Source organism: Osmerus mordax, chromosome 1 (genome assembly GCF_038355195.1).
Source record: "Osmerus mordax isolate fOsmMor3 chromosome 1, fOsmMor3.pri, whole genome shotgun sequence".
Classification (NCBI taxonomy): Eukaryota; Metazoa; Chordata; class Actinopteri; order Osmeriformes; family Osmeridae; genus Osmerus; species Osmerus mordax.
In genome coordinates this window covers 21,244,483-21,261,043 of record NC_090050.1, presented here as the reverse complement: position 1 = coordinate 21,261,043, position 16,561 = coordinate 21,244,483, and the positions used below count along the sequence as shown (strand labels likewise).

The window sequence follows — 16,561 nt, the reverse complement described above, 5'->3', positions numbered from 1 at the left end:
TCCAACTCTGGTTGCATCAGGTTTCATTTTTCTTATAGTTTCAAATACGTGTTCTATAAGCCCCACTACTATTATTTTGCAACATAATCAGCAAGAAGTCAGAAGTTCTTGATCTTATGGTAGAGTGGATGTGAAAGAGGAGAAGTGTGTGCTCAGTGCTGCTGGAGCAGACGGGCTTCTCCAAGGAAGATATCTGACAGGCTGGAAGGATCATTCAAGTGATAGATCATTCTTTTGTTGTTGTCTTACAGGCTTGCTAGCCTACAGTATACATTTACATTACATTTAGTCATTTAGCAGACACTCTTATCCAGAGCGTCTTACAGTAAGTACAGGGACATTCTCCCCGAGGCAAGTAGGGTGAAGTGACTTGCCCAAGGACACAACATCATTTGGCACGGCTGGGAATCGAACTGGCAACCTTCAGATTACTAGCCCGACTCCCTCACCGCTCAGCCATCTGACTCCCTTTGTACATAGTATACACTATGTACAAAGCTACTTAGCTACTTTTACATGAATTACAGCAGAGGTAGAGTTCCCTTAAACAACTGTAAATGTTGTTTAAGGGAATCCTTTGTCTTCTATACTACAACCTACTGCTAGCCAGTTTTATATTGACATAAAAGCAAGACAATGCTCAACAGTATAATCTTTCTTTTCTCTGACTTTCCACATGCCAAGCAGCAACATTTACCAGTGTAAGAAAGAAGAATCCTCTGAGCTGTGCGTTCTCATTTGGGCCGTTGTCTCCTGGGCTACTACACATCCCTACTCAACTAGCAACAAGCATGCTTGTTTTCTGCAGATCACCACTGCTATACTGTAAAGTCACTTTGTTGATGCACACAGACATGAACACCAGCACAATGCTGCAGGTACCGTATCACTTTGTAAGATAAGTGATGCAAAAAGGTTTTTACAGTTTATAAACTGTTGACTGTAAAAGTTTTGGGATGCTTGGAAAGATGAAAAAGAGATCAATGCATTATTAGTATGCTTATTACTTTAGCTTATGTCCACTGTGCCACTACCTTAGTAGTCATATCTCTCCCAACCCAATGCTAGTACAAAGAGACACTCAGAGTTGATACACATCCTTCTTCCTGTCCAGAGTTGAAGGATAGTGCACATAACTATAGTTTACCACCCCTCCCTCCTCCTCCTCATCCTCCACTTCCTCCTCCTCCTCATCTAAACACCGGCTATCCCCATCAGACCCCTCATCACCCTCCTCTTCTTCCTCGTCATTGTCGTCCTCCTCTTCATCATGCTTGTCACACCTGACCCTGATCCTCTTCCTGTTATTGTTCCTTACGGAAGCTTCCAGGGCCTTCTGCTTGCGGTAGAAGTGGGAGAACTTGTTGAAGATGATGGTGATGGGCAGCGCCACCACCAGGGTGCCCCCCAGAATGCAGCCGCCTGCTGCCAGTTTGCCTGCCACCGTCACCGGCACAACGTCCCCGTACCCCACGGTCGTCATGGAGACGGTGCCCCACCACCAGCAGGCTGGTATGGTGTCGAGGCCGACGTCTTCCTCGTACTCTGCGGTGTACGCCATCCCCGAGAACACCGACACGCCTACTGCCAGGTACAGCAGTAGGATGCCCACCTCACGGTAACTGTGCTGCACAGGACACAAAATGGAGGATAGAGGAACACTGTTGTTGGGACAGAGTATAACAGGTTATGGAGAGCAAGGCATGATATAAAGGACTAGGGGTTTCTAAAGAAGCATATATAGGTGGAATACTATGACTGAGGAATAATCCTTTCAGGCTTTGCAAGTGAAAGACCGGCTAGGCTCATTTATCTACCGCAGTTTCTTTGTAGTATAAAATGACAGTGAACTTCAAGTGCATTTACTTCAAATAGACATTCTCAGACAGATATCGACATTGCGGGACAGTAGAGGTCGGGCTGGGATCGAATATAGCGTCCTGTAATTCTCTGCTCTTCTGGGAGTCTCCGCAGAGATACCAGAGAAGAACTAAGCCTTCCTAGATCCCCCATCAATTATGTAACACACTCCTATACACTTGGCTTAAAACAGATACCATGTAAGCACACCATTTCATAGTCGGAACAGCTGTTCACCTAAATTCACTTAGCGTACTTTATGAAATACAGGTGCACTCCAAGTTTGAATCGGACTCAATCAAGGCAGAAGTCCTTATTGAAAGTTGGGTGAAAAAATATCCAATGCAGATACATGATATTTTGTGATATGATACTTTAGAGTTGATTACAGTAGTGAGGTAAGACAAGTTACTTATATTGTACATGTATCTTGTGTATGAGAAAGCCATAGTAGACATTGATAAGTGAACATCCATGATCCATGCTATGTTTTGTGATATAGAAGTATGAGCTATTCTCAGAGCACTGTAGCAGTATAAAGTGTCCCCATCAGTGGCAGGACATATACCGGTACATAACAGTTTTCACAAATTAGTTTCGAGCACATAAAATGTATCAAACAAAGCTGACAAGAAAAGCAAACTAATTTACTTGAACTATTTTAGTTCTTAAAAGGTAAACAACCAAAAGGGTTTTTATGGGTTTTCAGAGCTTTTCAGATTCTTTTTATTAGCATAACCTGCCCTATGAATTTAAACCCTACAGTACGGTGCTGTAGTTTGCTTTGCCAACCCGCTGTGGAATGTAGATCCCTGGAAGTGTCTGGACAGCATCACTACCTGTGTTACTGTGTTAGTATGTCAGGGTGGTATGTTGTGAACAACTGTTAGTGTTTCCTACCCGTAGCGTAGCGCCCAGGGAGCGCAGGCCCGTGGAGTGTCTGGCCAGCTTCAACACCCTGAAAACCCTCATCAGTCTCAGCACCTGCACCAGCCGTCCCAGCTCTCCCAGCTCCGAATCGCCCCCCGCCGCCAGGTCGAACACCAGCGTGATGTAGATGGGCACCACGGACACAATGTCAATCATGTTCAGCGGGTGGCGGAAGAACTTACGGCGGTTGGGCGCCAGGAACATGCGTGTGACCACCTCGGCAGTGAACCAGCAGGTGCACAACACCTGTCATATTACTGTAAAACGTGAGTTTTGAAAAGAACATCCGTAGATGTACAGACAGACAGAAGCATACATAGATACATACATAGGTAGATTACTGACTGACCTCCAGGGTCTGCATGGTGGGGTCATCCAGAAGCTTGCCGTCTGCGTCAAAGTTCTGGTACTCTGGAATGCTGTTGATACACATGGTGGAGATGGAGGTGAGCACCACGCAGATGGACAGCAGACTAAAGAGCTTGGAGGGGATGGAGTAGCCAGGGTTCTCCAGAGTAAGCCAAAGGCACTTCTTCATTTGGCCACAGCGCACATCCTAGGACAGGGACGGCACGGCGGGGCAGAGGAGGGGGGGGGGGGGGGGGGGGCAAGGCAGGTAGACCAAGAACCAACAGGGTTTTATTGAACTGTTTTGAAAACTGAACACAGCTTTTCGAAACTTTGAATGGATATTCGCCCCCCCCCCCCCCCCCCCCCCCTACGCCCCTCCCCACCCCCACCCCTACCCCGCTCACCTGGAAGTGGAGCATGTCTCTGTTGAGGTCTGAGATCTCATCCACGGACGTGTCCACGCTGCTCACCTCACTATCCTCATCCCAGCTGCGATGGCGGCTCTCCAGCTTGCGGTCATGGTAACGGTAACTGCAGCAGCTGTCCAGAAAATACTCATTGATGCCCCAGTACTCTATCTCCTAGAGAAAAGAGGAATCTATTTGTTACAAAATCGACTTGCTTACATCCCTTCCCAATCCCTCCCTCCTTGTCTCTCTCCTTTCCATCCCCACCTGGCTGAAGGAGAAGACACAGAGCTCCTCCATGATGTGAAGCTTGCCCGTCTGGTAAAAGTGGAGAACGTAGGGGAACAGACCCGGGTTCCGGTCGAAGTAGAACTCCCTCTGCTGAACGTCGTAGTCGTCGCACACCTGCAGGATGGCCTCTTCCGACTCACAGGCCAGCAGGCGGCCCAGGCGCGTGTCTGGAAACTTCCGCAGCGTGCTGGAGCACAGGCTGCGCTTCAGTCCGCCCACGTTGACATGCACCAGGGGGTCCTCGGGGTCCTGGACCCAGCCGGGGAAGCTCTCTTGCACCATGCCGGCCCCCTCCTTCACTGGAATACACACAGAGACACCCTGCGTAGTCTTATGGCCCCCTAAAGCTCTCTCTCTTCTCTCTCTCTCTCTCTCTCTCTCTCTCTCTCTCTCTCTCTCTCACACACACACATACACACACACACAAAGAAAAAAATGCCTACTCAAGGAAATAAAACAGTTATCTATCCCTCCCACTCGTATAATCTAGCATGGTTTTCTCAGCTAAGGTAACCTATGTGCATTTTGATAATGGTACAGTAATTGCATTTTATTGGACAATATGGGGAATTAGCATCTATGCCTCAAAGTTTATGTAATGATCCAGTAGTCTCTGCAGACTGAAGCTAAACAGATTAAACACACTCTCGGACTGCTGACACAGCACACTTTACACAGACCACTTTTATAAGCTCACCCGTCTCACTACCCTTGAGCTAAAAGCCTCATAAAATGTAGAGATCCTGTTCTCTCTGGTGCCTAGTTTGGAAAGAAAATGCAGGCCAGTTCACCTTCCTGTGGCCACATCCATCAAACCAATAGCATATCACACGCTTTGAGGAAAGGGAGAGTGAGATGAGGTGGCTTGCAGTACCATTTTTACCTCAGGTGGGTGGGCGGTTAGTGGATTACACTTTTGACCTGTGGACATTATTACTTTTCTCTTCCTGTGGACACCTGATTTATTGTGGCAGGTGTCATATGAAATAGACCACCTGGTGGTGAAGGTAGGTATGTACTTCCCTCACTCTTTGTCTCTGTCTCTCTCTCTCTCTTATGCTGCTGATCATAAACCTTACTGTAAACACCTGTGTCATTGATCGGGTGCTCTCACACAGGGGTCCCCTCCCCTTCCTTGCCGCCCTTTTTTACACAAGTGAGGGTGATAATTCATCCTCATGCGTAGATGTTTGACATCGAGTATACAGAAAATCCCTAGAGACGTCCTTTGTGTTTTCTTCCAAGATATTGTCTAGCTTATGAACACAGCCAATGATGGATGTAAGCGTAGCCTAAACATGCACCGTGGAGTTACCACCGGAGCCCAGTCCTACAGGGGTTAATTCCCTAGCAGTTTCTAAACAGTTGACGAAACGATGATCAAGTGGTTTAAGCCTGTGCTTTAAATGAAGCTATTGATACAGGCCCGTAGGCTATTTGGCTACCTTAGCAAGAACTTGGCCAGCAACGTGCATGTCCAGGTGTAGCCGTTTGTGACGGGGGTGTAGCCTACCAGCGGCACAGCATAGCCCTACTACTAGGAGGAATGTAATTAACCAGGCTTACATGTTTTTTATATAGGGTAGCCAAAATTGTGACCTCTGGACGTTTATGTTCCAAGGATTCTCTCAGATAAATCATATTAAGATGAGGTATCTGTACACAGAACTCCCAAGGGAATTGGCTACTAAACGCAGACAGACAATCAGTTGATGTATTATTCAGAGGAAAAGAGCAGCCCTCCAATCTAAATCAAATCAAATTCAAATGAATTCATTCAGAAACAACTAAGTGGCTAAACATGTCAAAATCCCTGGATGTCAAACAGTCTTAAACCTTAAACTATTGGTATAAATGAATCAAACTTTGTTTTCTTTACAAACATTAGATAATTTAAAGGAGACCTACCTTAAAGTTAAGTGCACTTCTTTACCTTAACCTGGGTTGCATCATGGACAAAAGGTCTGCTTCTATCCCATTGTTTAATATCAAGGGTTAGGGTTAGTCAAGTTTATCATTATTAAACATCCAGTAGAAGCCATATCATTTTGTAAACTTCAAAAAAAGTCGGCACCTAATCCTCTAAATATCTCACTTAGGCAGCCTATCCCAGTCTACGCAAATTGTTAGATTTCCGTTAGGCTTTCGTAATTCTATTTTATATTAGTAGTTCACCTTGCTCCCGGCTCCGTCACGTTCTTGACAGCCTACCATCAGTGCCCCATTCCCCGCTGTGATTTCGGGCTTGTCTGTACAATCAAGAAGAGGTTAATCGGCATTCTACGCCACTCTTCGGTTCGTGACGAACTTATCTCTCCCCAACTTGCCTTGCTCTGAAATCCAATCTGTAAAAAAAGTTCTCAACATCAAGGACCGAGAATGGTAATTATGACATTTCCACAAGAAGGTCTATTTATGTTGCACAACTTTAATAGATCAGATAAAAAGAGCAGCCGTAGAAAGCCTTAGTTTTTGTCCGTTTATTGTCCATTTACAGAACACAAAGAAACAATTAAGTGTGGTGTAGCAATATAATTGATAATGCCGATCTACCAGTCTTTTCAATTCGTAGTCAACTTAAACGGGTGCTTGAATGCACGATGAGCGTAAATGCTTAACCTTGTGTTGAAGTCGTCATTCTGGATTAGTACAATAGCTTAATTTACAAACCCATTGACTCTTAACATACACCAATGATAATATTTTGTGTGTTTGTCCTTGACAAGTGCTACATCTAGTGTTCAAATTCCTCCACTGCACCTACACTTTACCATGACAAATATGTGATTATGAATAAGGTCAGCTGCAAATAGCTGTCCATATCTTACTGCGCAGTCCCAGTAATGAATAGTGCTGGCCATGTCTGCACATTACCCTTCTCTTACAAGAAGGTATTCTCTCGAGCACCTACTGGCCTGACAATGATGGGATATTCTGTTGTATGAGCTGTGTATCTTTATTGTTATTCTTTCAAAAATGCTTTTTCAAACTTTATCTATACCCCCTGCCCCACATAACTCTAGCTTTCTCCTTGCACCCTTAAAACTGTTACTTTTCCTTTGAGCAGCATTGGGCCTGACCCTTGCAGTAGTTTGTCTGCAAGACAGGGAAACTTTGATGCAGTTCAGCATCTTCTGGTCCCTGACCCCATAGATGAGTGGGCTGAGGAGGCGAGGCAGGATGCTGGTGAACAGGAAGTTGGTGAACAGGATGGTGGTGCGTTGCTGGGGGAAGGCGTAGAGAAGGACCATGTTGGTGAGCGGGGTGAAGTAGGCCAGCATACAGATCAGGAGTTGGAGTGCGTGGAGCAGGATGGTGTTGCGGGCCTTCATGGCGGAGGCCTGGTCTGTGGTGGCCCTCCTAGCAGCAAACATGACGTTGAGGTAGGTGACGATCAGCGTTAGGAAGACAAAGGACAGGTTAATGACCTGGACGGCCACGGATTGGCCTTGGTGGTACGGCGTGTAGTTCACGGCGGCTACGTGGCACCGAACCCGAGAGGAGAAGATGGCAAGAGGCTGTGTGACGAGCAGGAGGACGATGTCGCTGAGACTGGGAACCAGGGAGACACACCAGATCAGGCCGATCAGAACATAGGTGCGGCGGACCGTGCAGATCTGGGCGTGGTGGAGCGGCCGGCACACGGCGATGTAACGCTCCACCGCCATGCCCGCCAGGTTGAACGGGCTGTTCCGATCGGTCGTCACCGCCAGAAGCACAAGAAAGCAGCAGAAGGATAGGTTGACAAAGGGGACGAGGTACGCCAGGATCTGCATCACAATAAGAAACAAGTTAACGTTCATCGATTCAATGACATCTTTTGCACTCGGTGCACATTTTTAGACTCGCTCCCTGAGCAAACTCGACTGAATCATAGTGACCCCATGCTGACCTGTAGAAACACCGCGATGGTCAGCATGAGGATGTCGTTGAGTACCAGGTGTATATAGAGAATATAACGCGGGTCAAGCTGGAATGTGGCATTCCGGAAGAAGATGTACACGAAGAAACCGTTGATGGTGTTGATGAGGACACCCAGAAAGCAACTGATGAAGTTCTTGATGAAGGCATTGTTGAAATCATCCAGTCTGGTAGTGGAGTTCATAGCATCTGTGATTGGTCTCACTGCACACTCTCACACTCTCTCTCTCTCTCACATACACACACACACACACACACACATTACATTACATTGAAATACAGCTTGTTAGATCACTTTCTTCGGATCCGTACCTATCACTCACAATCACAGAAAAACAATCATGTATACAACATGAATTTACCTTGAGGAAATTAAGCAGAAACTTATAACTAGAATAGATTACAACACAATACAGTCCTAAACTGAAAGAAGAAAAAAAAACGCTTTCCCACCTCAATGTGAATGGCAAACACAGGTGAAAAAACAGAATGTTGTCATAATGTATTATTCTGTAGATGCGTACACATATTCTTACTGTGATCACTGTTAGAGCAACCCCTACCTCGGTGCAGGAGGCCGGGGCAGGAACAAACACACACCTGATCACAGTCACACACACCTGGTCCCACTAACTGTGTCTGTTTGAGTAGCTGATTGTTGGGCTGATCGGACTGCCTGACTGTCCGCCCTGCTAACAACCTTCCTATCCCTGTCTATGGGACCAGCAGGTAAAACAAAAAGGTAGAGGTTTATATAGCTGCTCCCTGAATGAGACCTGAGAGAAGAATGTCTGTAGGGACCAGCTGAAATGGGCAGAGAGAGAGAGAGATGCCTTGTTTTGATAGTAGTAATGATGTATCAACTGAAATAGAGTCTTAGTTTCTGAAGTTAAGGTTCATTATTATGTGGAGTTCCATAAGGATTTTACATATGTATATATTACATATGTCTAAAATCCTTAATTTGATATCGATATCAGACCAATAAAAAGAATATTCAATTTATGGATGTTTATACATCCATGTGTATGATCATTTTATTTACAAAAACGAATTTCCATTACTGGGTATGATCTTAGATTTGCAGGCCTATGATGCATATTTAGAAGCTTTTCTGCAACCACTTAGTGAAGGTGTTTGCAACCTTGGTAATACACAGTGCTTGAAGTGGAGAACAAAAGGTGCCGGTACTCTCTTGCATTGGCAAATCATTATGAAATTTGAGATTTCTACAGTGAAAAACAAAACTTGGAGATATTGCTGGTACAACAACAAATTATTGTTAGCCTATTTATTAACAACAAAAATGCATAGCCTCAGGAACATTTTATCAGGGGGGTGGCTTAATGTTCCGGGGCGGCAGGGACGGACTGGGAGTAAAAATAGGATTATTATTGTTCCTTACGGAAGCTTCCAGGGCCTTCTGCTTGCGGTAGAAGTGGGAGAACTTGTTGAAGATGATGGTGATGGGCAGCGCCACCACCAGGGTGCCCCCCAGAATGCAGCCGCCTGCTGCCAGTTTGCCTGCCACCGTCACCGGCACAACGTCCCCGTACCCCATGGTCGTCATGGAGACGGTGCCCCACCACCAGCAGGCTGGTATGGTGTCGAGGCCGACGTCTTCCTCGTACTCTGCGGTGTACGCCATCCCCGAGAACACCGACACGCCTACTGCCAGGTACAGCAGTAGGATGCCCACCTCACGGTAACTGTGCTGCACAGGACACAAAATGGAGGATAGAGGAACACTGTTGTTGGGACAGAGTATAACAGGTTATGGAGAGCAAGGCATGATATAAAGGACTAGGGGTTTCTAAAGAAGCATATATAGGTGGAATACTATGACTGAGGAATAATCTTTTCAGGCTTTGCAAGTGAAAGACCGGCTAGGCTCATTTATCTACCGCAGTTTCTTTGTAGTATAAAATGACAGTGAACTTCAAGTGCATTTACTTCAAATAGACATTCTCAGACAGATATCGACATTGCGGGACAGTAGAGGTCGGGCTGGGATCGAATATAGCGTCCTGTAATTCTCTGCTCTTCTGGGAGTCTCCGCAGAGATACCAGAGAAGAACTAAGCCTTCCTAGATCCCCCATCAATTATGTAACACACTCCTATACACTTGGCTTAAAACAGATACCATGTAAGCACACCATTTCATAGTCGGAACAGCTGTTCACCTAAATGCACTTAGCGTACTTTATGAAATACAGGTGCACTCCAAGTTTGAATCGGACTCAATCAAGGCAGAAGTCCTTATTGAAAGTTGGGTGAAAAAATATCCAATGCAGATACATGATATTTTGTGATATGATACTTTAGAGTTACATTTAGATTTACATTTATTCATTTAGCAGACGCTTTTATCCAAAGCGACTTCCAAGAGAGAGCTTTACAAAGTGCATAGGTCACTGATCATAACAACAAGATAGCCAAAAAACATCGCGAGTAGCCAAAACATGAAGCACACATTGTGAACAACCAAAGTAAGTGCCAAAGGGAAGAACCATAAGAGCATGTAGTTAAACAAGTTACAATTAAACAACATGAATAAGTGCAAGTGTACCTGTGGAAAAAAGCAAGCAACAGTAATAAAACAATATATCACAGCGAGAACAAAAATTTAAATCAGTTACCACTAACCACAAGAGCAACAAGTCTCTAAGCAAGAGTCATTGTGATCCTTGAGGAAACTAACATCGGGTCAAGCGAACCGTTCCTAAGTACCTAAGTAAGAGTTGATTACAGTAGTGAGGTAAGACAAGTTACTTATATTGTACATGTATCTTGTGTATGAGAAAGCCATAGTAGACATTGATAAGTGAACATCCATGATCCATGCTATGTTTTGTGATATAGAAGTATGAGCTATTCTCAGAGCACTGTAGCAGTATAAAGTGTCCCCATCAGTGGCAGGACATATACCGGTACATAACAGTTTTCACAAATTAGTTTCGAGCACATAAAATGTATCAAACAAAGCTGACAAGAAAAGCAAACTAATTTACTTGAACTATTTTAGTTCTTAAAAGGTAAACAACCAAAAGGGTTTTTATGGGTTTTCAGAGCTTTTCAGATTCTTTTTATTAGCATAACCTGCCCTATGAATTTAAACCCTACAGTACGGTGCTGTAGTTTGCTTTGCCAACCCGCTGTGGAATGTAGATCCCTGGAAGTGTCTGGACAGCATCACTACCTGTGTTACTGTGTTAGTATGTCAGGGTGGTATGTTGTGAACAACTGTTAGTGTTTCCTAACCACCCCCACCCACACCCCCACCCCTCCCCCCCACCTGGGTGGGGGTGTGGGTGGGGGTGGTTAGGAAACACTAACAGTTGTTAGTTGAGGAGAGATAAATTCGTCACGAACCGAAGAGTGGCGTAGAATGCCGATGAACCTCTTCTTGATTGTACAGAGTATGGGGCGCCGTTTGTAAAAGGTTGCACGTCCTTTATTCCTGCTCATGTTTTCGCACATTTAGCACAAATAAATGCATCAGAATTTTCAACGGTCTCTTTTTTAAACATTTAGGGAGAAATTCATCTAAATACATGTCATAACTTATTTAGAGCAATGTTCTGCAGTATGCAAAATAATAAAATAATATTTTATAGAACTGTTACATTTAATGTAAATGTTAAATGTAAATGTTAAATGTAAATGTTTAATGTAAATGTTTAATGTAAATGTAAATGTTAAATGTTAAATGTTAAATGTTAAATGTTAAATGTAAATGTTAAATGTAAATGTAAATGGTAAATGTTAAACGTTAAATGTTAAATCTAAATGTTAAATCTAAATGTTAAATCTAAATGTGTTAAATTCACACATTTAGCATAAATTCACACATTTAGCATAAATTCACACATTTAGCATAAATTCACACATTTAGCATAAATTCTTTGGGGCGTGGCTAGCTAAATGTGTGGATTTATGCTAAATGTGTGAATTTAACACATTTAGATTTAACATTTAGATTTAACATTTAACATTTACATTTACATTTACATTTAACATTTACATTTAACATTTAACATTTACATTTAACATTTACATTATAAAATATTATTTCATTATTTTGCATACTGCAGAACATTGCTCTAAATAAGTTATGACATTTATTTAGATGAATTTCTCCCTAAATGTTTAAAAAAGTGACAGTTGAAAATTCTGATGCATTTATTTGTGCTAAATGTGCGAAAACTGAGCAGGAATAACGGACGTGCAACCTTTTACAAACGGCGCCCCATAGTCTGTACAATCAAGGAGAGGTTCATCGGCATTCTACGCCACTCTTCGGTTCGTGACGAATTTATCTCTCCCCAACTTGCCTTGCTCTGAAATCCAATCTGTAAAAAAAGTTCTCAACATCAAGGACCGAGAATGGTAATTATGACATTTCCACAAGAAGGTCTATTTATGTTGCACAACTTTAATAGATCAGATAAAAAGAGCAGCCTTAGTAGAAAGCCTTAGTTTTTGTCCGTTTATTGTCCATTTACAGAAAACAAAGAAACAATTACAGTTTTTCTCAATTGTTTACACACAAATACTGGTACTTGAGACACAATGACCACAACATGTAACTCATGCACCAACCCCATGAACCAATTCTGCTAAACTACAAGCACAATTCCTGCTTTACACTCAAATTGCAGTTCTAAAACACACTTTTTTCAAAACACTACACACAATTCTCTGCATTTGGCACAATTTTCATGAAGAAAATCTTTTGTTTTCACAAGGAACACACTGCCATTCAAATACGCACACTGACTCATCGCATGGACAAACACCTGTCACACAGTTTTAGCAATCAGAGCTTTAGCATAAAAGGTCAACAGGTGACCTCTTCTGTTTTTGAGCAATGGATGCCAACATTGGAAACAGAGGCAGAGGAGTGAGAGTAAGAGGAGGAGGACGGGGAAGACGAGGATGAGGAAGGCCAAGGACCATAATCTCTGATGAGATCCGAGCCGCTTTGGTTGACCATGTGGTCAACCATGGTCTAACAATGAGGGAGGCTGGGCAAAGAGTACAGCCAAATTTGAGCAGGTACACTGTAGCATCCATCATCCGGACTTTCCTAAATGAAAATAGGTAAGAAATCTACTCTCACTACAAAATTGCAGTAGGCCTACTGCATATCAATACAGTACTCAACGAGTACAGTAGTACAGTATTGCCTGTGGACTGTTCTGTATGACTGTAAAAATAAAGTATGTTTCAAGTATTTGGAAAATGTATTCCAACTTTGTATTCCTACACAGTATTTACAATATTTTACTATTTGTTTGGCAGAACTGAAAGATTATCAACACAAGGTGGTCGGGAACGTCTTCTGTCTCCTGAACAGGAAACTGAAATCATGAACATGGTCCTAGAAAATAACGCCATAACATTACGGCAAATACAAAGAAAAATAATAATAATGTAACTGTATACACTATACAGTACATTATTCTGTTGTTTTGTATGTAGACCACTGTATGTGCAACTTTGTGTTGGTTGGGATGTACGCTGTGTACATAGTTTTTCTGGGAAAAATACGTAAAATATATGTGTTACCGTGTATTTCTGTGTTCTGAGTATAAAAACAATACTTTCAAATATTTAACAACACACTTATGTATGTACTGTCTGTAGTAAGTGTAACACTGAACAAAAAAAGGCCTAACTCACTATGATGAATGAAGAAGAAGTGTTTTCCATTCATCATAGTGTTTTACATTGAGCGCATCAGTGTTCAAATGGTTCTTATAAATGTCTATTCATATGATGGTTTGTGTTTGTCATTTGAAAACAAAATAGCATTTTGAGATTAAATAACATTGTTTTGAATGTTAAGTTTAATTTTGCAGGAGAAGTGAGGGGTTTTGCCCATTTTGTGTGTTTTTTTGATTTGTGTGTAGAGTTCTGAGAGTATGAGGTATGCATTCAAAAAATGTGTGTAACCAATAGAGAAAAACTGTAAGTGTGGTGTAGCAATATAATTGATAATGACGATCTGCCAGTCTTTTCCATTCGTAGTCAACTTAAACTGGGTGCTTGAATGCACGATGAGCGTAAGTGCTTAACCTTGTGTTGAAGTCGTCATTCTGGATTAGTACAATAGCTTAATTTACAAACCCATTGACTCTTAACATACACCAATGAAAATATTTTGTGTGTTTGTCCTTGACAAGTGCTACATCTAGTGTTCAAATTCCTCCCCTGCACCTACACTTTACCATGACAAATATGTGATTATGAATAAGGTCAGCTGCAAATAGCTGTCCATATCTTACTGCGCAGTCCCAGTAATGAATAGTGCTGGCCATGTCTGCACATTACCCTTCTCTTACAAGAAGGTATTCTCTCGAGCACCTACTGGCCTGACAATGATGGGATATTCTGTTGTATGAGCTGTGTATCTTTATTGTTATTCTTTCAAAAATGCGTTTTCAAACTTTATCTATACCCCCTGCCCCACATAACTCTAGCTTTCTCCTTGCACCCTTAAAACTGTTACTTTTCCTTTGAGCAGCATTGGGCCTGACCCTTGCAGTAGTTTGTCTGCAAGACAGGGAAACTTTGATGCAGTTCAGCATCTTCTGGTCCCTGACCCCATAGATGAGTGGGCTGAGGAGGCGAGGCAGGATGCTGGTGAACAGGAAGTTGGTGAACAGGATGGTGGTGCGTTGCTGGGGGAAGGCGTAGAGAAGGACCATGTTGGTGAGCGGGGTGAAGTAGGCCAGCATACAGATCAGGAGTTGGAGTGCGTGGAGCAGGATGGTGTTGCGGGCCTTCATGGCGGAGGCCTGGTCTGTGGTGGCCCTCCTAGCAGCAAACATGACGTTGAGGTAGGTGACGATCAGCGTTAGGAAGACAAAGGACAGGTTAATGACCTGGACGGCCACGGATTGGCCTTGGTGGTACGGCGTGTAGTTCACGGCGGCTACGTGGCACCGAACCCGAGAGGAGAAGATGGCAAGAGGCTGTGTGACGAGCAGGAGGACAATGTCGCTGAGACTGGGAAACAGGGAGACACACCAGATCAGGCCGATCAGAACATAGGTGCGGCGGACCGTGCAGATCTGGGCGTGGTGGAGTGGGCGGCACACGGCGATGTAGCGCTCCACCGCCATGCCCGCCAGGTTGAACGGGCTGTTCCGATCGGTCGTCACCGCCAGAAGCACAAGAAAGCAGCAGAAGGATAGGTTGATAAAGGGGACGAGGTACGACAGGATCTGCATCACAATAAGAAACAAGTTAACGTTCGATTCAATGACATCTTTTGCACTCGGTGCACATTTTTAGACTCGCTCCCTGAGCAAACTCGACTGAATCATAGTGACCCCATGCTGACCTGTAGAAACACCGCGATGGTCAGCATGAGGATGTCGTTGAGTACCAGGTGTACATAGAGAATATAACGCGGGTCACGCTGGAATGTGGCATTCCGGAAGAAGATGTACACGAAGAAACCGTTGATGGTGTTGATGAGGACACCCAGAAAGCAACTGATAAAGTTCTTGATGAAGGCATTGTTGAAATCATCCAGTCTGGTAGTGGAGTTCATAGCATCTGTGATTGGTCTCACTGCACACTCTCACACTCTCTCTCTCTCACACACAAACACACACAGACAGACACCCACATACACATTACATTGAAATACAGCTTGTTAGAGCACTTTCTTCAGATCCGTACATATCACTCAAAATCACAGAAAAACAATCATGTATACAACATGCATTTACCTTGAGGAAATTAAGCAGAAACTTATAACTAGAATAGATTACAACACAATACAGTCCTAAACTGAAAGAAGAAAAAAAAACGCTTTCCCACCTCAATGTGAATGGCAAACACAGGTGAAAAAACAGAATGTTGTCATAATGTATTATTCTGTAGATGCGTATACATATTCTTACTGTGATCACTGTTAGAGCAACCCTTACCTCGGTGCAGGAGGCCGGGGCAGGAACAAACACACACCTGATCACAGTCACACACACCTGGTCCCACTAACTGTGTCTGTTTGAGTAGCTGATTGTTGGGCTGATCGGACTGCCTGACTGTCCGCCCTGCTAACAACCTTCCTATCCCTGTCTATGGGACCAGCAGGTAAAACAAAAAGGTAGAGGTTTATATAGCTGCTCCCTGAATGAGACCTGAGAGAAGAATGTCTGTAGGGACCAGCTGAAATGGGCAGAGAGAGAGAGAGATGCCTTGTTTTGATAGTAGTAATGATGTATCAACTGAAATAGAGTCTTAGTTTCTGAAGTTAAGGTTCATTATTATGTGGAGTTCCATAAGGATTTTACATATGTATATATTACATATGTCTAAAATCCTTAATTTGATATCGATATCAGACCAATAAAAAGAATATTCAATTTATGGATGTTTATACATCCATGTGTATGATCATTTTATTTACAAAAACGAATTCCCATTACTGGGTATGATCTTAGATTTGCAGGCCTATGATGCATATTTAGAAGCTTTTCTGCAACCACGTAGTGAAGGTGTTTGCAACCTTGGTAATACACAGTGCTTGAAGTGGAGAACAAAAGGTGCCGGTACTCTCTTGCATTGGCAAATCATTATGAAATTTGAGATTTCTACAGTGAAAAACAAAACTTGGAGATATTGCTGGTACAACAACAAATTATTGTTAGCCTATTTATTAACAACATAAATGCATAGCCTCGGGAACATTTTATCAGGGGGGTGGCTTAATGTTCCTGGGCGGCAGGGACGGACTGGGAGTAAAAATAGGCCCTGGACTTTTATCCAGACCAGCCCACCA

At 43.3% G+C, this 16,561-nt stretch overlaps 3 protein-coding genes across 3 annotated transcripts; all 3 read right to left on the bottom strand.

The window, feature by feature from the left end:
- Positions 1-484: 484 nt before the first annotated feature.
- On the bottom strand, positions 485-4,121 carry si:dkey-43k4.5 (potassium voltage-gated channel subfamily S member 2). The gene is made up of 5 exons (XM_067233140.1): positions 3,816-4,121; positions 3,546-3,722; positions 3,140-3,346; positions 2,761-3,036; positions 485-1,627 (listed from the first exon to the last, which is right to left on the bottom strand). Exons 1-5 carry the CDS (start codon positions 4,119-4,121, stop codon positions 1,082-1,084), a joined length of 1,512 nt encoding a protein of 503 aa, XP_067089241.1. The 3' UTR covers positions 485-1,081.
- Positions 4,122-4,416: 295 nt separating this feature from the next.
- LOC136941104 (odorant receptor 131-2-like) lies at positions 4,417-7,944 on the bottom strand. Its single transcript, XM_067233547.1, has 3 exons — positions 7,732-7,944; positions 6,920-7,609; positions 4,417-4,491 (listed from the first exon to the last, which is right to left on the bottom strand). Exons 1-3 carry the CDS (start codon positions 7,942-7,944, stop codon positions 4,417-4,419), a joined length of 978 nt encoding a protein of 325 aa, XP_067089648.1.
- Positions 7,945-9,090: 1,146 nt separating this feature from the next.
- Positions 9,091-15,325, bottom strand: LOC136941019 (odorant receptor 131-2-like). Its single transcript, XM_067233430.1, has 3 exons — positions 15,113-15,325; positions 14,304-14,993; positions 9,091-9,474 (listed from the first exon to the last, which is right to left on the bottom strand). Exons 1-3 carry the CDS (start codon positions 15,323-15,325, stop codon positions 9,091-9,093), a joined length of 1,287 nt encoding a protein of 428 aa, XP_067089531.1.
- Between the last annotated feature and the right edge of the window lie 1,236 nt (positions 15,326-16,561).